Source organism: Juglans microcarpa x Juglans regia, chromosome 7S (assembly GCF_004785595.1).
Source record: "Juglans microcarpa x Juglans regia isolate MS1-56 chromosome 7S, Jm3101_v1.0, whole genome shotgun sequence".
Lineage (NCBI taxonomy): Eukaryota > Viridiplantae > Streptophyta > Magnoliopsida > Fagales > Juglandaceae > Juglans > Juglans microcarpa x Juglans regia.
The window spans coordinates 10437432-10461894 of NC_054607.1; the positions used below are offsets into that span (position 1 = coordinate 10437432).

The 24463-nt window shown below is 36.8% G+C and overlaps 2 protein-coding genes across 2 annotated transcripts; both read right to left on the reverse strand.

Annotated features, from left to right (window-relative positions):
* Positions 1 to 1607: 1607 nt before the first annotated feature.
* LOC121240805 (very-long-chain 3-oxoacyl-CoA reductase 1-like) lies at positions 1608 to 5610 on the reverse strand. The gene is made up of 4 exons (XM_041138335.1): positions 4996 to 5610; positions 3007 to 3076; positions 2092 to 2175; positions 1608 to 1730 (listed from the first exon to the last, which is right to left on the reverse strand). Exons 1-4 carry the CDS (start codon positions 5589 to 5591, stop codon positions 1608 to 1610), a joined length of 873 nt encoding a protein of 290 aa, XP_040994269.1. The 5' UTR covers positions 5592 to 5610.
* A 13150-nt stretch (positions 5611 to 18760) lies between these two features.
* On the reverse strand, positions 18761 to 22754 carry LOC121241664 (UDP-xylose transporter 1-like). Its single transcript, XM_041139531.1, has 9 exons — positions 22413 to 22754; positions 22261 to 22299; positions 21030 to 21150; positions 20607 to 20791; positions 20161 to 20228; positions 19939 to 20071; positions 19676 to 19837; positions 19154 to 19426; positions 18761 to 19011 (listed from the first exon to the last, which is right to left on the reverse strand). Exons 3-9 carry the CDS (start codon positions 21148 to 21150, stop codon positions 18907 to 18909), a joined length of 1047 nt encoding a protein of 348 aa, XP_040995465.1. The 5' UTR covers positions 22261 to 22299; positions 22413 to 22754; the 3' UTR covers positions 18761 to 18906.
* Between the last annotated feature and the right edge of the window lie 1709 nt (positions 22755 to 24463).

A 24463-nucleotide genomic window follows, 5' to 3' on the forward strand; every position in this document is an offset into this window, starting at 1 on the left:
AGTACCATTAAAAAAGAAATTTTATCTATAGTACTATGTATTTCTAAATTTCAATCTGATCTTCTTAACAATAAGTTTTTATTACGTATTGATTGCATGAGTGCTAAATTTATTTTACAAAAAGATGTTGAAAACATTGCATCAAAATATATTTTTGCACGATGACAAAGTATTTTAAGTGTTTTTTATTTCGATATTGAATATATCAAAACCACTACTAATTCCATTCCTGATTTTCTTACTTGTGAATTCTTGCAAACACCCAACCATGAGCAAAAAGAAAGGAAAAGAAAAAGGAAAAGTAAACCCTCCACCTCCACTACCCAGTATAAAACTCATCAAGAATGAGTCTAAATCCACCCCTGTGCCCAGTGCTCTTTCCACAACACTAGATATTGCCAATAGGTACACACGTCTTAGTAAAATTATGCAACCCGTGACCTTTGCGTCAACGGTTTCTATGCCTTTTTATCTATATGCGAAAGCAATTGCATCAAAAGAAACTGCTCCCATTACTTCTCAATTTCTCCTCCCAAAAGGAAAATCTTAGTATTTGAGAAAGCCTTTTGTTACAAATCTGTTCTATGTAGAACCAAATCGGTCTGCATCTATAGATCCCTTCAAAATAGCTTCCTCTTATTTTTCACCTAATTTCTACCGGATACCTGAAGATTCCTCAAAACATCTTCAATATTATTCCAGTATCTTAATACTCACCAACTCTCTTATCATTAAACCAATCTATGATAAGAATGATTCTACAAAATTAATTTACCACAGTGCTTACATACTTCGAGTCATTACAGAAGCAGAATGGGGAACCAATCCTTGGACCGCTAAAAGACTCTCAGATACAGCACTGAGTTATAATTATTTTGATTACATTACTACATGGAATCGCTTCATGTTTTTTCAGGTACCTGATATGAGCCACTATTGGTTCATCAACTTTGATACAAAGTTTAAAAGAACTTTTCCTTATTGGTTTCTTCAATGGTGTGACCGATATAGTTTAATTCTCCAAAACTTCCCTGAGCAGCTCGCAAGAGCTTTTACACATTACACGAATATTGCCGGTATCAAATTAAACCGACACTCTGTAATGTTCCCCTGAACTTCATTTTTGCAAGAACTACAAGCTTCCGTAGATCTTCAAATGGCGTTATGAGAAAAATGCTAATATCATATCCCGTGATTATTTCACAAAATTGTGGGATAAGTTTGGATATACTGATAAAGTTATTAACCAGATGATTAAAGATTTCCCTCAAGCCACCCCTGATCTACAAGACAAGAAGGAATTCCCAGCAATCAAGACTGGTTCACCTGCTCCTGAATACCCCTTATTGATTCAGGCCCCTAATTCACCAACTGCTTCAGCAAAAGGAAAAGCCACTGGCTCATCCTCAAAAAAAATCCTCTAAGTCTACAAAAGATAATATCTTAAACAGGCTTAATAAAAAGGATTTAATAAAACTACTGGAACAACAACTGTCCAAGTCCCTGAGCAACAATTCAGTGGCTTCATACAATAATTTCTTTGGTCATGATTCACCAGATACCCCAAGGTTGGATGATGATTGACTGCTACTTGATATCAAACAAGACTAGCCAAAGTCTTTTCTGAAGATATTCGTCGCCTTGTGCCCAAAGCAGACAGCTAGGAAGACACAGAGACGACCAAATCCTATTTTATCGCCTTGTACCGAAAGCAGCAGCCCCAGAGACAGCTGTAAGACACAATGATGATACCCTGTGCCCGTGATTAAACAGTTCCTGCTGTTCACTCACGGACTTATTCTACTTTAATGATTGTAAACAGGAACTCCTTGTTATAAAATGAGAAGCCTGCATTGTGCTTAGGCAGAACTCACATTCAAGAGAAACCACCTATCCTCTCTCCCTAATCTTGAGTCTCCTAATTTCTGTAAGTGCAAAACTACACTACCTTATGCCTGTAATTACTTTAAGCTTTGTAATTTTAATAAAACTTATATGTTTATTACAATTAATTTTGCATATGCATCCATGCATTTGGCTGGTTCAACCGCTTAAATTTTGTGCTGCATAATTTAATTATTGTGCATTTACTCTGATTGCTTTCATTTCCTTCCTTCTCTTCTTCTTCAGTCCCTTCTTCTCTCCTTTCCGTTGTTTTGGAATATATACTGCTTCCTGATCATCAAACAACAACTCCATTAATGCATAGTGTTTTCAATGGTTCACACTCGAAACCTCGTACTTATAACTCTCCATTTTTCTTTTGCTTATTTTAAGGAAGAACTGAAACAGGTACCAATTTATCAATGCATCTGGCAACCTTTGTATTAAAAACCACTGCACATAATGCAACCAGTAGGGTGTGCAGATATGTTCATAACGGATGCATCGGATGCTTGCTTTGCTATACATTTCCGGTGAGGGAGTGAATAAAGAAGCTGTGTTGAAATCTCTTATCATCTTTGTGGCCACAAATAGTGGAACCTACATGCAATATATACCTATATTATATGATCATCATAAGAAGATCATGAAACGATTAATTAAACCGCATATATATATATATCTAAGAATACATTTCTTTGTCACGCCAATATCTTCATTTTTAAATAATTCAAGTTAAAAATAAAAATAAAAAATACCAATGTGACAAAAAAAGAGTACAAGGTTATATATGACAAAATGGGGAACCACACAACGTCTCCTATGTGACCTAGAGGGAGTAATTATTTGATATTTTGTCGGTGTGGTATTCTAACCCATCTATCCCTGATAATCGTTAGAAAATTGAAATTATGTAGATATTTCAAGAGCATGATATCGAATGTTACGATGACATGCATGAGTATCACCCAATCCATATTTCGAGAGTACTTAAATTATTAAAATTGAGGGGAATGATCAATATATTCCTCTCACAAAGTGCTTGTTTGGGTGGAGGATCTTGCAAGCCGTCAAAATATTATTTTTCTTTGCAAATAAAAAAGGAACATAGGAATATAGAACCTGGCATTGAACATCTATTCCGTGTTCCTCGTATTCCAAACCGATGCATCTCGAGAACATTGCCAGATACCTGCGACAAGGTCAAGATCATTAGTACTGATGGCTGAGAATCAATCTGGCCTAGGCGAGGTGAGATGGCTGAGTTCAACCATATCATTTGGTTTAATTTTAATTAATAACTTCACTATTATTCATAACTGACTCAAATCATTACATCTTATCGTACTATCCAAACGGCCCTAATTGAGACCAAAAACATCTTACAGCCGATAGTACTTTCTCTCCATTCAAAAACCCTTGTAATTTTGATCTAATTTGATAGAAATCATTTCATTTCATCTTATTATATCTTCTCTTAATATTCAAATATCATAAATATAGATATTTTTTAATTATAAATATTTAAAATTTTTATTTAATCATTACTTAATTATTATAATTTTTTCAAATTTTCAAACAAACACAATAAACAAACGGTTCTTCTAAGTACAGGTGGTTTGGCACACCAACTGCGTACCAATTGCCTAGGTGGATTGTTTTGTTAGATGGCATTTTTAAAAAAAGAAAAACAAAAGAAAGAAGGAGGAGGGTAAATGAAGTGAATAGAAAGAGAAGACATCAGCTTCATCTCCCTTCCTTAATGCAGGCCTCTCCCCTCCTCATCGCAGGCCACTCAATCCCTCATCTCCCCCCAATCTCCTTTAATTTGATATAAAGGCAATACGATGCATTAGAGCAGTTGGATTCCTATGGACAAGAGACACAACACTAACGAATTATGAATTCGGCACTCCTGGGTGAATCTCGTGTCCGAGTCAATTGGTCAGACGATGATTGCCAATAACCGTTCTCCTATGCTTCCAGACATGGCAAGCTCCACAAATTATCAAAAAGAAAGAAAAAAGCTAGTAAATTGTAAACTGTGGAGGATGTTGAGTCGAGATCTTCATCTAGTGACACCATTTGTTTATGAGGTCAATTTGGGGGTATTTCTTTTATGTTGAGGAACTCATACTTTCTCAATTCCAAATTGGATAGTCTCATTTTGCATTTTCAATGGTATGTGCTTATTGGAAATTCTACCTGCCTTTTCTCCTTAATAAACTTTCCCAAGAGTTGAGAGTGTTGTTCTTTTTGCTCTCGTTGGTTCCACATACTAACTTTTGCCGAAATGGAATTAGACGGAGTAGAGAATGAGAATCGACATTGCTGAAGTGAAGAATGGAGAGAGAGAGAGAGAGAGAGAGAGAGAGAGGCAAATGGGCGAGAATGGAGGAGAAGGTGGGACGAAACAATCTGTTGGCATTTTTTCGTTCAGAGTTAAAATTGAAAAACACTAGTTCACAGTATAGCTTTGTACCTGTTGGCCCTTGGGTGCGTAAAATCGCTTGAGAGTAGAGTTTTCCATAAACAAATTAACTTTTTCTAATTCCAAAATAAAAATTATATTAAAAATTATATTTTAATAATATTTTAACTTTATAATATTTTTATTTAATTTTTTTCTCTCTTTTTCCCAAACATCATAAAATATTTTAACTCAAATTATTTCTATCTCAACTCATCTTTATTTAAATATCTCACTACTATTCACAATCATTCTCTAACTAGCTAGGACTTAGAAAGGCTGAACAAAGAAGGAATGATGGTGCAAAAAACGAGAGTAGTAAAGAATTATTCGGAAATACGCACAAGTTCTAAAAGATTTTTAGAATTTATTTTAAACTATATTTGAAACATAAAATATTTTTAATTTTTAATTTTAATTTTTTTATCTACTATAACTTTTATATTTCCAACTTTCTTATCTGTTTTTTTCATAACAAAATAAAATATTTTCATTCAAATCATTTCACCACAAAATTATAAGATATTCCAAATATCCCAATATATGGCCGTAAAAAAAACAGAAAATGATGTAACAAAACCAGATGAAACTTACGCTTTTGAGGAAGCATAAAGAGTGCATAAAGGGTAAGCAGAAACGACCATGGAGGAGCCAGAACCAAGTTGACAATGGCTCCTTTCTTCTTCTGCAGCATGCCCGGAAGCACAGCTCTCGTCACCCAAGTTGCAGCATCCATATTCACCCTCATTAAGCTCTCCAAAACCTCAGACTCAACCTCATGAATAAACATCGGATAAGGATCAGGTCCCATCCCAGCATTATTTATCAAAATTCCAACATCTAATCCTTTAATCCCTTCCTCCACCATGTTTGATATCTCTTCCACGCTGAATTTTGCCAAGTCTATAACAATATCTTTCACGTCTACTTTTCTTGCAAACCTTTCTCGTATTTCATTCGACGTAGCTTCGAGTTTCGAAGGGTTGCGACCAACTAAGACTAGGTTAATGCCCTTTGAAGCTAACTCCAAGGCAAGGGCTTTGCCGATTCCATCGGTGGAGCCAGTTACGAGAGCCCAAGAGCCATACTCGTTGAGATTCTTTGCAGGACTGAAGAACGAAACCCAGACCCATTTCAGAAATCGGATGAAGGTTTTGCAGAGAGAGATGAAGCCTAAAGAACATGCCACTATCAGGATGAAATCTTGTAACTCCATTGCTGATCGACTGAAGATCATAGCGAAGGTCTCTTAATTTATAAAGTGCATGAGTGAAGTGAATTAATGATGTCAAGCTTTTTGGTTGGTTCCCACTAGCGGTGTAAATCGGTCTGGTCCAAGGGTGATAGATCGAAATTTTCGGTCCAACATTTTTCCTAGACCTGACCGGACCGAACATCCCTAGAGATCGGATTGGACCGGTAGCTGTAGGTCCGGTCCAGTCAGTCTGGCACAATTATTTTTTTATTTTTATTTTTTTAATTCGGTCCAACATTTTTCCTAGACCTGACCAGACTGAACATCCCTAGAGATCGGATTGGACCGGTAGCTGTAGGTCCGATCCAGTTGGTCTGGCACAATTATTTTTTTATTTTTTATTTTTTTAAAAATAAATTAATAAAAAATTTATTTAAAATATCAAATTAAAATTAAGTGAATTATTAACGTGGATTATATAACTAACTCAATAAAAAATTATTTTACATGATCAATGATAATAAATTAAATGAAAATTACATAATCAATTATGCAATTATTATATAAATAATATATATATTTTTTAAATTTGGTCGGTCCGGTCCGGTCCGAGGTGGGAATCCCTAGACTGGGACCGGACCGAAAAGTCTCGGTCCTCTATTTCAAGGACGAAGACCGACCGGTCTTGAGCCTGAGTTAGTCCGGTTCAGACCAAACCAACAGGTCCAGATCGGACCGACCAACTTTCATCCCTAGTTCCCACGTTTGTAGCGTTTACCAAAGGTAGCCCGTAATTCTGGAAGGGAACAAGGACCTCTGTAACACAGGTCCACACCTATTATCTCAATAATAAAAATGAGCATGACAATACTTGGAGGATGGATGTAGGTCCCCAATGAATACGCCATCTAAAGATACAATCAACTACTCGTTTACATGATTAACTTCTACATCTAAACATGTGCTAAAAGCAGAGCGTGGATCTAAGTGCCCGACAACTGAGGGAGGCAGCTTCCTAAGTTGCCCTTGAAATTATGATAGGCTGTTGTTCGGTCTCAGGTTGGTGTAGCTGTTTCCTATTTTTTATCTTTTTTAAAAAATTATTATAGATATAAAAAATTATATAAAGATTATATAAGAATAAATTTATAAATTGAGATGGTTTAATGAGATCTATTATATCTATTTTACAATAAAAATAATTTTATAATTTGACACACCAAATCAAGTCATGTTAATTTGTGGATTTATATTTTTATGTAATTTCTTTGTTGCTAGAATATTTTCATTTTTTTAAAGATAAGTCTATCTTTTATTTAATTTTCACTTAAAATAAAATAAATTATATATATATATATATATATTGTATCTTATAACTTTATCTAAACATTTTAGATAAACATTTTGACTAATAAATTTCGACTTTGTGCTAATATCTTTAATAATAATAGTGAAGACATTAATCAAGCTTACACTGATTTTGACAAGGTGGACAAACTTTTATTCTTGTTTTTCTAATCAAGCACACACTAATGGTGGAGACGTGGACGTTACTCTTTGTTTTCTTTTCTTTTTTTCTTTTTTTTTATTTATTTATTTGTAAAGAAAACATTTCCATTTATCATAAATCAACAAAGGTCAAGAATACAAGTGGGAACATTCCCCACATCAGCAGAAGAAATGGAATTTAACAAAGCATCCCTAGCAAGCACATGAGCAGCTTTGTTGCTTTCTCTTCTAACATGTGAAACTGACCAATCCTCAAAAAGCTCAACTGGTTCTTGACATCTTTAATAATCATACATGTAGCTGACCAGTTTTCCCTCCTACTAATAGTCGTTATGACTTCTTTTGAATCCCCTTCTAGTATGATCCTTTTAACCCTCATCTGCAAGCCAAAACATGAAGCTTCCATTGCCCCAAGTGCGTCAGCCAGTAATGGATCATGGAAAAGAGGCATGAGTACCCTTGATGTTGCCAAATTCCTCCCATTCCAATCTCTAAGAATTAAGCCTATGCCAAGCATGCACTGTACCTTGCCAACCGCTGCGACCCAATTGAGTCTATAGACATTCACAGGGAGGGATTCCATGTAGTGATCACATTCTGCAGTAAACTTTGCTGATCTAATGCAACTGTCGAAGAGACCCCCAGCCCTTGCAAAGTATCCTTAGCAATTTTAACTACTGAATTGGGGCACCTGAACTCTTGCTAGAATAAAAATTGGTTCCTCCTCATTAAAACTCTCTTTGTAGCCACTGCAAATTCCTCCACAAGCTCCTTACCACCTGCTGCATCCAATTCCACCATGAGGTCCCTAATAACAGTTTTGAAAGAAGAACATTTATGGAGTTGTCTTGAGCACTGGTGCCACACATCTTGAAAGGCAAGACAATTCCATATAGCATGAATCACAGACTCTTCTTCCTTCAAGCAAATAGGGCATAGGGGCTTATCTACTACCTTCTTCTTGTAAAGATTCTGGTAAGTTGGCAAACCATCATGACAGGCTCTCCAAAGGAACATCCTGTCTGCAGGTGGAATCTATAATTGCCACATTTTTTACCAAAACCTTCCTGGATTTGTGCTACTTGCAGTCTGACCTCTCTCAGTATCCATAATCTTCTTATGCAAGTGATAAACACTTCTCACAGAGAAGGACCCTTGAGCTGATCCTATCCAAATTAACTTATCTGCACTGTTATTGTAACTAATGGGAATCTACATGATCAACCTTGCCAACTTGCCTCTTTGAGTGAGAGCATTTCCTCCACCATACTAGTCTTCCACTATCTTGTGGTTGGATCAATTAAGATACTGACAGTAGCCTCAAGACCCAAACTACTCATTGTACTCTGAACTTTATAAGAAGATAGTCTTGGAATCCACTTATCTTTCTAGATTTTAATACATTCACCATTCCCTACCCTCCATCTGGTGCCATAACTCAATAGCTCTCTTGCATCCAAAATACTTCTCCAGATAAAAGAAGGTTTGCTTCCCAATTTGGCCTGAAAGAGATCACCATGAAGGAACTATTTTGCTTTCAGTACCTGAGATGCTAGAGCTTGAGGGTGATGCAACAACTTCCATCCTTGTTTAGCCAACATTGCAAGGTTAAAGTTGTGTAAATCCCTAAAGCCTAACCCACCTGCATCTTTAGACTTTCCCATGGATCTACTGGATCTTCCTTCCATTCTCAATCTGGCCCCACCAAAAATTCCTCATTACTTTGTTTATTTCATTCAAAATGGACATAGGGAGCTTGAAGACTGTTATACTATAGGTTGGCATTACCTGCACCACTGCTTTAAGAAATATTTCGTTTTCTAGCTTGAGACAAAAGCTTAACTTTATTGGTGCTCAATTTTTGCCTAACTCTATCCAAAATGATCTTGAAAGACTGAAATCTTAACCTTCCTATTAAGGCAAGAAGGCCAAGATATTTCTCATAAGGTTGACTTGACCTCACCCCTGCAATACTCAAAATAATATCCTGATTCTCCTTTGAAGTGTTTTTATTAAATTGTATGGAGGTCTTATCTTTATTCAAGCGTTGGCCTGATGCACTTTCATATGTATTCAGCAAGAAAATCATTCTACTCCATTCTAGGGAATTTGCTTTACAAAAAAGGAGGCAATCATTTGCAAAAAGCAGATGATTGATATGAATTATGCCTCTTGCAATAAGAACACCCGAGATTGCTTTAGTCCTTTCAACCTGATTCAAAATTGAGCTCAAAACTTCTGCACAGAGGATGAAGAGGTATGGAGATAATGGGTCTCTTTGCCTAATCCCTCTAGTAGGCTTAAAGGGTTCCTGAGGTATTCCATTAAGTACGATGGAATTGGACACTAATTCTACACAATTCATCACAAGCCCAATCCATTCCTCACAAACTCCATTTTTCTCATCACCTCTCTCAGAAAAACCCATTCAATTCTATCATATACCTTGCTCATATCCAACTTCAATGCCATGTAACTCTCTCTTCCTTTCATTCTACTACTCATGGAGTGTAAGGCCTCAAAGGCCACTATGATATTATCTTATACTAATCTGCCTGGAACAAATGCAAATTGTGTAGGAGAAATAATATCATGTAGGATAAGCTTCAATCTGTTTGTAATTGCTTTGGACACAATCTTATACAAGACATTGCATAGGCTTATAGGTCGAAAGTCAAAACACTTTTTAGGGATAATTGATCTTAGGAATGAGTGCAATATAAGTAGCATTTATATCATCAATCAAGCCATCAGAATTGAGAATGAAAAGGACAACTTCACATACCTCTTGACGAACTAAGCTCCAATGGTTTTGATAGAAAGCTGGCGGGAAACCATCTGGCCCTGGAGAACTCAGTGAGTTCATGCTAAAGATAGCTTCTTCAACTTCCTGCCTCGTGAACTTTCTAAGAAGCTTGGAGTTCATGTAATCAGTAACCTTTCTATCTAAATACTGTAAGCAAACTGGTATGTTATCAAGACATGAAGTAGTGAATAGCTCCTTGAAAAAAGCCTGGAATTTTGCATTGATATCATCATTTGTCACTACCACAACACTAGTCTCATCAGCTACCTTCCTTATGAAATTCCTCTTTCTTCTCTGAGTTGTACACTGGTGGAAATACTTAGTATTCCTATCCCTATCCCTATCCCTCAACCATCTCTGCTAAGCCCTTTGCCTCCATTTTGTGTCATCCTCCTCTAAAAGCTGATGTAACTCTTGCTTTGTGGCCCTAATTGCTCTGTCAAGTCCCTATTTTTAGACTTTTGCAAATTAGACAATTGATTCATCTTAGCTTGGACCACCTTTTTAGAGTCACCAATTGGTGCTTTACTCCAAACTCTGAGCTTATCTTGGCATCTAATCAAGATTGTCCTTGCTAGTTCCCAGTTTGTTCCTTGCCATCCATGGTCTTTTCAAGGCTTGTACCACTACCTTGTGACACTTCTCCCTACTTGCCCAACAAGCCTCATATCTAAAAGACCTCTCCCCTTTAACAAAAAACTAGCCCCTTGAGGAAATGAAAATGACTAAGGGTCTGTGATTAGATTTGTGGGCAGTTTCTTATCTCACTAGGGTCCCCAAGAACATCTCAATCCATTTTGCATTGGCACAAGCCCTGTCCAACCTTTCCTTCTTGAAATGAGACCCTTGTTGATTATTGCACCAAGTGTATTTGTCTTCTTTGTAGCCCAAGTCACTCAAACCACTGTTATTTAAAGCTTGTTTGAAAGCTTTCATTTGAGAGTAAGGTTTGACCCCACCTCCAAACTTCTTTCTATTGTGCAAGATTTTATTAAAATCCCCTACACAAAACCATGGTAAGTTCTCCTCAGGTTTGATTGCTTGTAATAACTCCCAGCTATTTTTCCTCTATGAGGCCATCGAATGGCCATAGAAACCTGTCAGGATCCACTCCTCCTTTCCTCCCCTTGATTCATTTTGAGAGAAATGTGAAATTGAGAATAGGATGTCAAAACCACATTAACTGCATTAGTCCACATGAAAGCTAGTCCACCACTAGCACCCCTGTTATCCACCACAAAACAATGTGGCATGCCTAGCTTATGCTTCACTTTATCCACCTTATACATGTTGCATTTAGTCTCAATTAAGAAAATGAGACTTGGGAATTTAGACTTCACCAAGAGATGAAGTTCATGAACAACCCGAAGGTTCCCAAGCCCTCGGTAGTTCTAGCTTATACAATTCATGGTTGTTGGTGGTATTGCCTAGCAGCCACAACCAACTGTTCTTTCTTGACACCCCCATTGAAGGCACATTAAGTTTCTTCTTTTTATGAAGTTCAGGAAAACCTGATACATCTTGAACAGTCTCAACCTCCCTCTTTAAAGGAGTTACGCCCTGACCCTTCTTTCTTTCATCATAGTCACTATCAACCAGTTGCAAGTGATGTTCCCTTGTCCTTTTCTTCCATTTTGAATTCTTCTTAGCCAGAGCTAACTGCTGGACTTTATGGGACATAAACTGGTTAAAAGAATTGACCTGAGAGGCTATCAAGGACCCCAAGTGCCACTTTATGGAAATCTTCTTTATGACCAACAGATAACATAACCACATCAGCAGAATCACCCAAGGGCCCACTACCCTTATCAACAACTTCTCCCAAATTTCCTCCCTCAAAATATTCCTTCTCAATCACCTTTCCACTACTTGAGGACCCTTCCTAACAAATAGCAGAAAATGAAATCTCTACAGTCTTATCCTCGAGGCTTTCTTTATATGGCAAGTCAACTTGCCTTTTCTGTCAAGGAATCTCTTTGGAAACCGCGCATTTTGGCTAAACAGAAGGAGATTCCTGAGAATCAGGAAACTGATTAACATTACCAAAATGACCTTCCCCCTCTGCCTGTTGTTGTTGCTGTTGTGATGGCTTAGAATTCCAGCCACCACCCTCATACCTCTTGTTGGCAGTATTGCCTACCTTTGGTGGATTAACTCGAAGCCAAGGGCCATATTCATTGCTTCTTCCTCAAGGACCCTTTGAGTAGCCTCCATCCTTGTGTTTGACGACTCCACATTGAAAGCAAAAACAGGGGAGTCTTTCGTACTTTATTTGCAACCAAATCTGCTTATTATCAATCTTCAACATCCTACCTCAAATCAAAGGCCTTGTGATATCCACCATCACTTTCATACATAAGAAAGGTCCCCATGCACTGCCAGTGCCATCAGTGTCCATCTCTAGCACTTTTCCAACTCCAGAACCAATCTGCATTCCTACGTCACAAGACATACTAAGAGCATTAGCGTTGGTTTAGGCAAAACTTTAGGAAAAGTTTAGATATATGTCATTTTTTGGCATATATCTAAACTGGGTGTTACACGAGAAAGGGGGGAGGTTTTAGCGTCAAACAAAACAACGTCGTTTTGTTGTATGTATAAGCTTTTTTTATAAATATATATATATATATATATATATATATATATATATATATATATACGGGAGGGGCAAGGAAAATGCAGACAAGGGCCCACCTAGTCCCCCACCCCCCCACACCCGTAAAGGTGTCTGGATGCGGGCGGCTTACCCCGCCACCCTCATCTAGTGAACAAGGCCAAGTTACTACCATTTCTACATAGCAATACATGGGGGGACATTCAAGGGGTGATAAAACTATTCAAAGAGCCCAAAAGGAATTCTACTGGCCAAGAATGAAATTTGAAGTAAAAGTCTTTATAAGGAATTGTTCGATATGTCAGCAATAGAAATCATACCACTTTTTTTCCAGTGCACTATTGCAACCCCTGCCAGTTTCCTCTCACCCATGAACCCATATTACCATGGACTTCATAGGGGGTTACCTAGCTCTAATGGGCTTAGTAACCTATGGGTGGTAGTGGATCGTTTAACTAAGTACAACCATTTTATAGCTTTGGGGCACCCTTACACTGCTAAGTCACTAGCTCAGTTGTTTATTAAACATGTATTTAAGTTGCAACGATTGTCACAATCCATTGTCTTGAATAGAGACAGTACGTTTATCAGTGTTTTCTGGAGAGAACTATTCAATGTCCAAGGCGTACAATTGGAATTCAATATTGCATACCACCTACAAATTGACGAGCAGTCTAAGGCGGTGAACAAATTTATGGAGACTTATCTACTGTGTTTCGTGGGGGATAAGCCCAATAATTGAGTGAAATGGGTGCCTCTAGCCGAGTGGTGGTACAATACCACTTAACAGTTTGCAATAAAGCTCACTCCTTTTGAGGATTTGAATGGATATCCCCCGCCAAAATCACATCCTACATACCGAGGACTACAAGGGCAGAGGAATTGGAAACATAACTAAGATCTAGAGACTACATCACCCAACTCCTCTGTCACAATATTAACAAGGCACAGGAAAGGATGATCACTTACACAAATTTAAAAAGGAAAGAATAGGAATCTATGGTTTGGTATTAGGTTTACCTCAAGCTTCAGCCTTACGGACAGACCTCGGTTGCTCGTCGACAGGATCTAAAGTTAGCCCCATGGTTCTAGAAACCATTTCTGATGGAACATGTAGGGGAGGTAGCTTATAGACTGCATCTGCCACCAACCTTGTAGACCCATACAGCGTTCCATATTTCTCAACTCAAGCGTCAATTGGGAGAGATGGTAACGACAACAATGGTATTGCCTCCGGTAAACCCCCAATGGATTCTACAGTCAAAGCCAAAGGAAGTGTTAAACCGAAGGATGCGACCCCTAAATAATAATCCAATCACAGAGTTATTGGTGTGATGGCAAGGTCAAAGGAAGGAAGATGCAACTTGGGAGAACTACTATAAACTAAAAAAAGGCTTTCCCAAAACTTGTGGGCAAAGTGTTTTAAGGGAGGGGCACTGTTACACTCTAATCCACCGTCAATGGAGGTTACCAGGGTACTGCCAGATGTGAAAAGACTTGGGGTTGAAGAAGGAAGAACTGAAGTTGGTTTCGGGAGGATGTGCTTAGGTCAAGTGGTTGTGGGCTTATGGGCTTCCACCTACTTAGGCCCATTTCTATCTGAGTCTATTAGAAATAAAGAGTCAGTTCATTTGGTGTGATGCCCAACCTCTGTTTGGGATCGAACATAGACTTAAAGCATCGGGACATGTAACACAAAGTTACATACTCTTGTACATAACAATTATTCTACAATACATCTTAGTATGCAACTAACAATATGCAATAATCGCAGCGGAAATAAAGGTGAAAGTATCACTTATGCCAGAATAACTAAAAACATCCAAATTCATTAGTGATCATCAAGTTCAAAGTACCAAATGTAGCATAATCTTAGTACAACTAAGGGTCAAAGTCAAATCATTTGCTTCATGTGTTCTAAAACATGAAGGACTTGGGCTATAAACATCAGGATTAAATTCAATCTCCTTTCGAGGTTTGGCTCCTCCTCACTCAGTCGGATTCAACGCTCCATCTAGCTTGTCCTCCTCGAGACCTAACACAACTTTTACCATTCCAAGTGGAATAATAATGGTCTCACAAAGGGTGAGATTTACTCGAAATTTCATTTAGTTAAACAACCAACGTGCACAAAGATCAATTAAGCATGAAGAATGATAAATATGCAATGCATGAAATGAAGAAAAAATAAGTATGCATGTCTCCCATCCAGATTCCTTAACATTTTCAGAGAAATGGAGACACATGTTTTCATTCAATGAACATTTTTACTTCCATTTTTGAAAACATAACTTCATCATAAAAATTAGTTACAATTCATATAATATCATAACGTGTGGTAACGTCACTGTTCCCATATACACTGTGAGTATCTACCGGTAATCATAGTACAACTCATGTTGAGACTGCGTTGTCTATAAACTTGTTCTCAATATATTGGTAAATATAACATAACATCATAACATGTACACCCACTAGCATTAAGTGTCATAACATATTGATTTCACTCCAACATTCTTTAAAAAGAAACCATTCGAAGCCCGTTAACTGTTTTTTCTCAACCTAGGGGTTACCACTCCATTCTTAAACACTCCAGAGTAGACAGGTGAGTTCCACTAGGATAATTCTCTATTCTAGCCTTTGGAGTCATGACAAAATTATTTTCATGCTATGCTTAAAAAATGATTTTCATGACATGTGTATATATGTCAAGCTTTAATGTAAAAATGACATTTATAGATGCAATATGCAAAAAATGTGAAAAATATTACATGTCATATAAGTATGCACTTAATGTATCATATAACATAATATTTTAAACTCAAAATGATAATTGAAATATGAATGAAATATTTATCAATAATTCATAAATAATTTATCAAGGTGTAAGTTAGAGGCCAACTTACAAACTTCCTGAGTAATCGAAAAAAATGTCGTAGCAATTGAAATCAAGTGCGTACTAAGTTAGGATTAATACTACTATGGATGAGGTTCAAAATCAAAGGTTTCAAAAATGAATATTTACAAAAATACCCCTAGACTTTCAAAATTTTCCATTAAGGCCCTAATTTTTCACTAATTGCATACGAACTCCAAATTTAACCAAACTTCATAGACTTTATTTTTGGCATTATAAAACCATCTATATCCTTGGATTTCTAAAAATCAAAATGGAACTTGCTCAAACAGTCCCAACCCATGGTATGCATTCTATTTTATGCTTAAGTGTGTTTTCAACTATTGATCCCTATGAATGCATGCATATGAGATCTTCTTTAATCACAAACAATCACTAAGGTCTTTAATGATATAATGAAAGCTAATTCTTAGATAATCAAGTTCATCCTAACACTTAATCATGGCTAAGAATCCTTATTCACCAACTTATTCAAAACTAATATATGTTTTGATGATCAAAACAAGATAGAATTAAATCCTATCATGCCATGCTTTTAATCAAAAATTAAACATTCCATAATCATTCTAAAACAATAATAAATCATATCAAATTCATACCAACACTTGAAAACAAAGCTTGACGTGAAAACTAAGATCAAGAGCAAGAAAACTTACAAATTCCGTGGCCTTCAAAACTCTCAAGATAGCCTTGCTTAAGAACACTCGAGAACTTACCAAAAACCTACTCGGTTTGACTCTATTGCTCTCTAAGAGGGAGAAGTGCTCTCAAGACTCAAGAGAAGCTTGAAGCTGAGGCGTGGAGGAAATGAGGAAGTGAGGGAAGTATTTATAGGTGGCCAAGGGGGTAGAGACGTTGGCTTTGGTGCAAGGTGATTGGGTGAAGTGGGCGGTGTGCAAGATTATGAAATTTTCCAGCTTGCTTCCATCGGCTTATGTCATCTTGTGCAGGGGGAATAGTGGCCTGAAACCACCATGATTTCCTCTTGACTGTGGCTACAATGCTCCTGTGGAGGTGTCCAGGTCGTGGGGCATGGTTTAGTTGACAAAAGGTCAAGCAAACCACCTATGCTAACTTGCGGGTTCAAGTGGTTTCACTTGGGCAGTTTTGGAGCTTCGGTTTTGGTGGTCTTGGGGGAAAAACTAAGTCAAATTTCTCATGATGGCCATGGGGTCTCTTGGGGATTGGGTGGTAATGGAGGTGGCATGGGGTGGTGGCTCAACCAAGACAAATGGTTGGTTAAATCTCAACCCAACTGGTTCCCACTCAACTAGTCTAATGGTGCAATCGGTTTGGCTTCTTGGTTTGGTTTGTGAAACCAATTTCGTCCAAGGCTTATTTTGGGTTTGAAAGGGTCTCATGAGGTGTCTAAGGACCATATTACCCTTGAGTAAATGGCACAAAGATATCTGGCCTAAGGGCAAAATAGTCCAAGTACTCAAAGGGGATACACATTAGCCGATTGATGAAGTTTTGGGGTTTGATATGTCATTTCCCTTAATGACATGTGGGGAGATTTATCTATGGTATTAGTAAGGTCTACGTATGATGAAATGGAATAACAAATCAAGAAAAATTTGGATTAAAAGGTTAAGAAAATACTAAGATGAAATTAAGTTTCAAAGCATGGCTTAAGCATGGCTTAAAGATCACTAATCTCTTGTATGTTGATTAATGGTCGTAGCCAACTTTTAAAACTTAATTTGGGCATTTAGGGTATGATATGGGCTTAAGGAAACTCATGATATAGTGTATTGGACTTTCAACTTGAACAATGAAATAAACCCAAACATGGCTTTGGGTCTTGTAGGCATAAAAGGGTCAAGTGTGTGGGTTGATGGCTTATGAGCGTTTGGGCTTGAATGAGAGGGGGCCTTATTTTTAGATTTTGAGGGTTGAAAAGATACCTCAAGATCCACTAAGATGGGCTTGCTTCTCTAATCATTTACTTAATGATACTAAGTGCTAAGGTTAAAGCTAATCTGACTATCAACATTGATGTTAATAATAATCCAAAATTAAAAACTTAATCTAGAGCGTTTAAGGGTTAATCCTGATTAATTAGGCGGAGTGTTACATTTGGTTGTGTATGTAAGGCTTAGGCCCATGGTTAAATTCAGTCCACATTAGTGTAGGCCCTTCAGAGGGTGTCTCTTGTTTTTATTTGGTACCTAGCACAGTAACGTCGTCTTTACTTCATAGAGTTTGTTACAATCAGAGCATATAGCTCGCAGTGAAGTGAAAATTATTCCCTTATGCCAAAATACAACAAAACCAATCTCTCTGTATCTCTCTTCTCTCTTTTTCTGGAGGTCCTTACTCTCGAAGTGAGATTTGAAATTCCATCACTCCACCATCATGTAACAAATAAACCGAAAGTTGTTGGCAATAGTTTTGTTGTATCTTTCCTGAGGAGAGACGAGCATAGTGAAGAGGGGGAAACAGTCCTATCGTTTCTAGAACGATCCCTTCCGGTGAAAACAATGATGCCTAAAACTTTTTCAGAAAGAGTGGCTGTAAGCCAACCCTTGATGAGGCATTATGATCACCGACATTTTACAGATGCTGGGTTTTGCAAAGATTTGGAATCATCACTTCCAAACAGCTGAGGAGGTGCTAGACTTTTCCCATTTATGAATCCTTGGAGATCATAACCCTCAAGGGTGTTAAGCATTTGTGTTTTTCAGAGACAAGAATTTGCACCATTTTGTGTAACAAGGTGTGGGTAGTCAGTAGTGGATGAAGTAGAAGATAATGAGTTGGAAGAATCTTCCATCATGTTTGAGGGAAAAGCTCTCTATCTCACCAACGTCTCTGATACCATAAAGCCTTTCGAGGATTTCCTATCTCAGGAGATGAGATAGAGTACGTTTTGCATTTCGTTTATTTAGATATTACAAGGATATATAATATATTCAACCCAATTGCTGGGACTGTACAATAATGCTAAAATAATGCAACAGTTAAGGAAAGAAAGGAAAACTACAGCAGTGAATAACGGCATAATGCAGTAAAGCAATGCCGTCGATTTTGGGAGTCTTGAGTCATCATATCTTCTGCAGATTCATTTTGGGCTGCATTTGTGGTGCTGAGATCACACTTGATTTTCATGATTGCTGGAATGCGATTTGTAACGAGCCGATGTGTAGAGCACATCATCCATATAATTATAACACCGTGTAAATTTTTTTGGACAATATTACACGTTCAATAAATAACGTATGATTATCTTTCTTTTTACATTAGTTCCTAGATTTCAGAAAGAAAATTTGAGAAAACTTGCTCAGAAAGTTGAAATAGGGAATAAGGTGAAATGCTTGCTCAGAAAGTTTGCAATTTGGAAATAATGCAAAAAAGAAGAGAGATACTGAAAGAGAGAATTTATTCAAAGAATCAAAACAAAACCATTTACACTCAGCAAAATGTCTGGAGTTTATCAGGGGAAAAAATGTCTTGAATATGGAAAGAACCATAATACATAGAAACTTTGGTAACAATATTTGCCTATCATTTAAACAGCAGAGTCCTTGGTTGATATCTTAGTCTCTTGACTTTCCTTATCTTGGTGACCCATGCTCTTTCCAGACAAAAGTGGTGTTGTATCCTTATCTTTAATCTGGAAAATCAGAACACACACACACACACACAAAAAAACAAAAACAAAACAAAACAAAACTGAAAGATTAATCCTTCAATTCCAGTGCTCGTAAAAAACTTGCTGAATGCTGAGAAAGAGAGGGAGAGATGGTGGGGGGTACCTGCGACACCATTGAAGCATCAGCTAATTGTTTCTTTTTACTCTCCTGGGTGCAAAAATATGAATATAATCCCATGCCCCAAACTGCAATTAAGATTCCGATGATGTTCCTTTCTGTGAACGGGTCATGGAGTAGTGTATACCCAAAGCCAAGAACAAGGCATGTCTTTAGGTGGCCTAGCACTTGGTATGTAACCGGGGAAGTCTTGCCAATAACCAGAAAGGTGCTGAAGTTCACAGCTACGGCTATGAGGCACGAAAGAGCAATGAATAACTGCACACATGTTCACTTCGAAGTCAGCCATATTATGATATTGAAAATTTCTGTTCTTCATCCTAAATTTTGTCATCTCTAGTCATATATGTGGATGTGGCCCATTTTAGTTGGTTAACAAATGAGCTACATCAGCAGGTATGACGGGGAAGGACAAAATTAAGGATAAAGAGTAGCATTGCTGATATATCTATAGTATGTTAGGCATGGCAGACATGAAGAAAGAAAAAGAAAAAGGCAGTAATTTACCAAAACTAGAGGAGAATATTTGTGGGCAAAGACACTTTGCTTGGTGAGGAACTGATCAACCACAGGGCCAGAGACAAAGAGAATGGCTGCCTGAAATGGAGCTGACTGGTAGAGCAGCTGAGTTGAAGAGACATTCAGCCTCTTTTGTATTGTGTTTGTCAGCTAATTTTTAGGTTAAGAATGCCCATATATTTCAATAAGCAAATGCAAACCACTAAAAGTTAAAATACCACAAAACCATATATAGAATAGCAAAAGGATACAATTTGCCCAACACAGGTTGTTATGATGGCTAAAAGAGAGATAATCGTCCCCACTAAATTGAGCTGAAGATCGGTCACAGAGGCAATCCCTACTCCTATCAGTAAGAGGAAGAGAGAGAACTTTATCTTCTGGCTGCAAATTAGAATGGGAAAGGTTACTGTCAGCTTTGAGAATCCTGTTTGAAAATTGTAAGGAACAGGTCCCCAAAGTCTTAAGAATACCTGAATTGCTTTTTCAAGAAAATAGTTTCCAATAATACAGTGAAAGGTATGATTGCAAGTTTTGTCATCTGCCAACAGTTAAACCAACAAAAAACATGTGAATCCCCTAACTTTTATACAAGAGTAAGATGATGGATAAATCACACTTTAAGGTTGAGTTTCCATAATCTACAGTAAGTTCTATTTCATTTCATGAAGAGCGCAGTTTAATCTGCTGCTTAAAGCCTATTATTATTGCTGTTGTAGAAAGCTACATGTCCTAAGATATCTTCTAATGTGACCCTTTTATCCAATTCTGTAATTTGTAAACCAGGGCATTAACACCATGCTATACAATATACATACAATAAAGCTTTTTAGTTTCTCATTTTTGTATGTGACAACATGCAGAAAGAAACTAGGATTCATCTTGTAATTTGTAAATAGAATGAATAATTGAACTCAACCTGATAAAATCCAATGGAGTTGAAACCAAGACTCAAGTTGAGAAGTCCAATTGAAACCCCATTTAGAAGGCCAAAGAGTATTACAGTCCTTGTGTCAGTTGACTTCGACTCGAAAAAATTCAAGCGTTGCGCCGCATGTAGTGTGCAGAATGTCACCATGAGATGCCAACTAGTGAGCGTAGTAGCTGCCACAAGAACAAAAAAGCAAGGAAAACATTGGGAGAAGCAAAGGAAAATGTTGTCAAAATAAGATAGTAATGGGGAAGAAAAGTAGATTAGTTTATAGGAACTACTGTGAAACTAAAATTTTGTTAGTACTTTGTCAGAGATTTTGAAATCACAAGGTGACTACTCTTGTTTATGTTCAACACCTCTGTTAATTGTCAACTACATTCCAGATCAGGAGAAGGATGGGCTAGTTACCGAAAGGGAAGCCAAGATTACTCATCAAAGCTTTGTTGCAGATGACAATGGAGACGGATGATGCCACTGAAAGGAACAGCGCGCCAATAACCCCAAACTGGAGGGTCGACATTTCTCCCATCTTTGATGAGCAAGAGAAAAAAGAATGTATCAATGATTTGATATCAAATGACTGAGTAATTGGAATGATGACATTTTTTTGTAGATAAAAAAATCTATGTACTTCTTATTATATACTAAATATATCACTAATGCGAAAACTTGTCACGTCATTTAGCCAAAAGGTATTGTTTTTTGACTTTCACAAGAATATTAACAGCTATACGAAGAAATTTATGGTCTAACTCATCTCATAAACTGATTCTATAAGAGAGAATTGCGCATTCCTTATAAACATGTTCAAGACCTTGTCTACAGATAACATGAGATTATTTCTCAGCACCCTCTCTTACGTGCAGGTCAGTATTTTTTTCTAGTCCTTATTACGGGATAAGTAGTGTAGGCCATCATTCCTTATAAACATGCGCAAGACCTTATCCATAGATAATATAAAATTATTTCTCAACACTATACAGCTGCTTAGGACTTTGGATAATAGGAAAGTCATTCTCGATCGAGTCAAATTTCTCGATCGTTGAAAGGTTAGGTGAGGCGAACCCTTTACCATATTTGGAACGTTATTTACAGGTAACAAAAAAAAAGAAAATGAAAAAGCGGACAAAGTTTGACAATAAGAGAGGATTAATAATTTTAATATAGTGGAGACAAATTCTGACCATGTCATTAATCTTTCTGTCTATCCCATAAGATGATGATTATAATATAATAGACATTAGATTTGAAGGCAAACTGATACCATTCTGAGGATATTGATAAATCTAAGTGAATAGGAACTAACTGCAAAATTAAATTGTAACAGATTGGAAATGTACCTTTGGTAACTGAGAATCATGATTGAAGTTTAATTTCATATCAATTGAACCATACGGAATTCAAACTGGAAATGGTTGAATGCAAAGTGATATAAAATAAAATAACATAAATAAAGGCATTGAAAACAACTTTTTTGCGGGAGTGATCATTGATCTGCACAGTGCTGGTCGAATAAACCAGACCAGCCTCTTGGTTGTTCAGATGCAGCAGTTATAAATAACTGATGTAATCTTGATGGAGCTTGGAGAACAGCTTTTCTACTAATTAGAATGACAAACGAATGAGAATGCCAACGTACCTTTGCAAAGGATGAGAAAGCCTTGGAGGGTTAGGAGCCCTGCAAATTCACAGAAGACCGAAACAGATAAAGCGAAGGACCCATTACTAATTTTACACAAAAACAAAACATAGAGCCTATAAATCAAGCAAATCATGATGAGTTTATAATACCTTTAAAAAAATGAACAAATCGATTTACAAACTATAAGGACTCCTACAACTCCATGCAGGCACGTCTGCGGCAAGTTTTCTGCAAACCATGCAGCACAGATGGGGATATTTTATTATCAATGGTGAGGAGTGGATGATGAGAGAATGTATTGGGATGGCTTAGAGCTAAAGACTGAGAGAGAATTGAGTGTAAAGGGAGGCCTTTTTATTTTTGATGCCTTTGTGGTTGGTGCCCAACACCGTTTTGTTTGGCTAAAGTCTGGCTTTTGTTTTCACGTGTTTTGCTTCCAGAAGGGAGTTACGGCTATTGCAAGCAAAGAGACTCGATCTGTCACTTTGAATGGCCGTTTAGGTAATGAAACCTGTAATTAGTTGCAGTATTTTAAGGAGTTTTTAAGTATATGGTGTTGTAGAAAACTATGGAAACTGTTTTTCCTTTTTGATTGAATGGAAAATTGAATCATAATTAAAGGCATGCATTGATAGCTTTGTATTCATCTGTTGGCTTTGTATGTGGATATCATAGCAAAAGTTTATGGTCTCGAAGGTGAGAAGAGAGGTAAAGAAAGGGACAGCCAAGAATATCTGTGCACTGTTTGCCTGTGAGTGGAAAAAAGAGGAAAATTTTATTTGTACATCTATGGGCGTTAATTTGATCAAATCATAGACTGGTCTTTATGGTACTAAAGAATAACAAATTCGAAAATTAAATAGTCCTATGGTAAGCATTATGTGACAAAATGATCATGCTTTCTGTCACATGATCATCCTATTCAACCTCTACTAAATCAATGATGAAAAAATCTCATGATTAATCTTCCAAATTTTCATTTTGGCAGAAGATGATTATTCGGTCCTTTTAAGGCCTCGTTTGGTTATGCAATTTAGATGAGATGAGACGAGATGTTTTGTTAAAAGTTGAATAAAATATTATTAGAATATAATTTTTGTTTTAGAATTTGAAAAAGTTAAATTGTTTATTATATTTTATATGAGAGTTTGTGAAAATTGTAACAATTATATGAGATGATATAGTTTGTTTTTATGTAACCAAACTAGCCCTAAGTCGTAGTGGTGGAAAGCTATTGCCAAACCAAGACATGAGAACGGTTATGGTTGAATTAAGGTAAAATGTATTTTCATGGAATACATCTAGTACCTAAAAGTTTTCATGTTCAAATTGTTCTTGATAATTAAGAAGGGTTTTGTACTCCAATTGGAAAGCTATTTTTACTAAGAAAATATCAAATTAGACTTGGCACCCAAACTTGGAAGGTGAGGCGACCATTTTCTCTGCTGAGTTAGGTATCTGTCAATTCAAGCATAAGGGTTGCCTTGCCACCCTCAGTACTTAGAGTTTGGTGAAGAAGCTTCAATCTCACTCCTAAAATTGCCCATTTCATATATAGTTCCCTTTGGGCATCACCCACCAGGCTGCATAATTGAACAGGTACTGCATGCTCACAACATTAAGATATTGCTGCTTCAAGCTTTCTCTCAGGGTCGGCACCAAATTATTTCACAAAGCCATGTACAACTATATTTATGAAATATGAAAGTCATCCACCACACTTCCATGTGGCAGTAAGATCCCCTAAACTTGATATAGTCCACACTATGACTTGATTATGTGATAAGTTAAGTTTATTTTATAATAATAATAAAATTTATAAGAGGGCCGGCATGTCCCATAAGCACACTATAATCAACGAAAAGAATGACGAATTTCATTCTGACAAGTGACTAAAATTTAAGAGAATTGTTCTTAATTTTTATGATATACTAAATTATATTAATTAATGTCTAAAAAATAGAAAAGTCTTCTTGCAAGCGAGTTCGCGCACCAAACCGCGCATCGATACTTACATGTAAGACATCTATTTAATAAAATTGTACAAATTAAAGACAGAAAATTATAATTTTTGTGAGATAGAGGACATTATTCTCCTCTTAAAATTTTTCTTCTTTTATTTTTCTTTTGAATAAAAAAAATTCATGTCAATTAGTTGTACAGTGCACCAAATCACTTACCTAACAAGACTCCTAAAAAA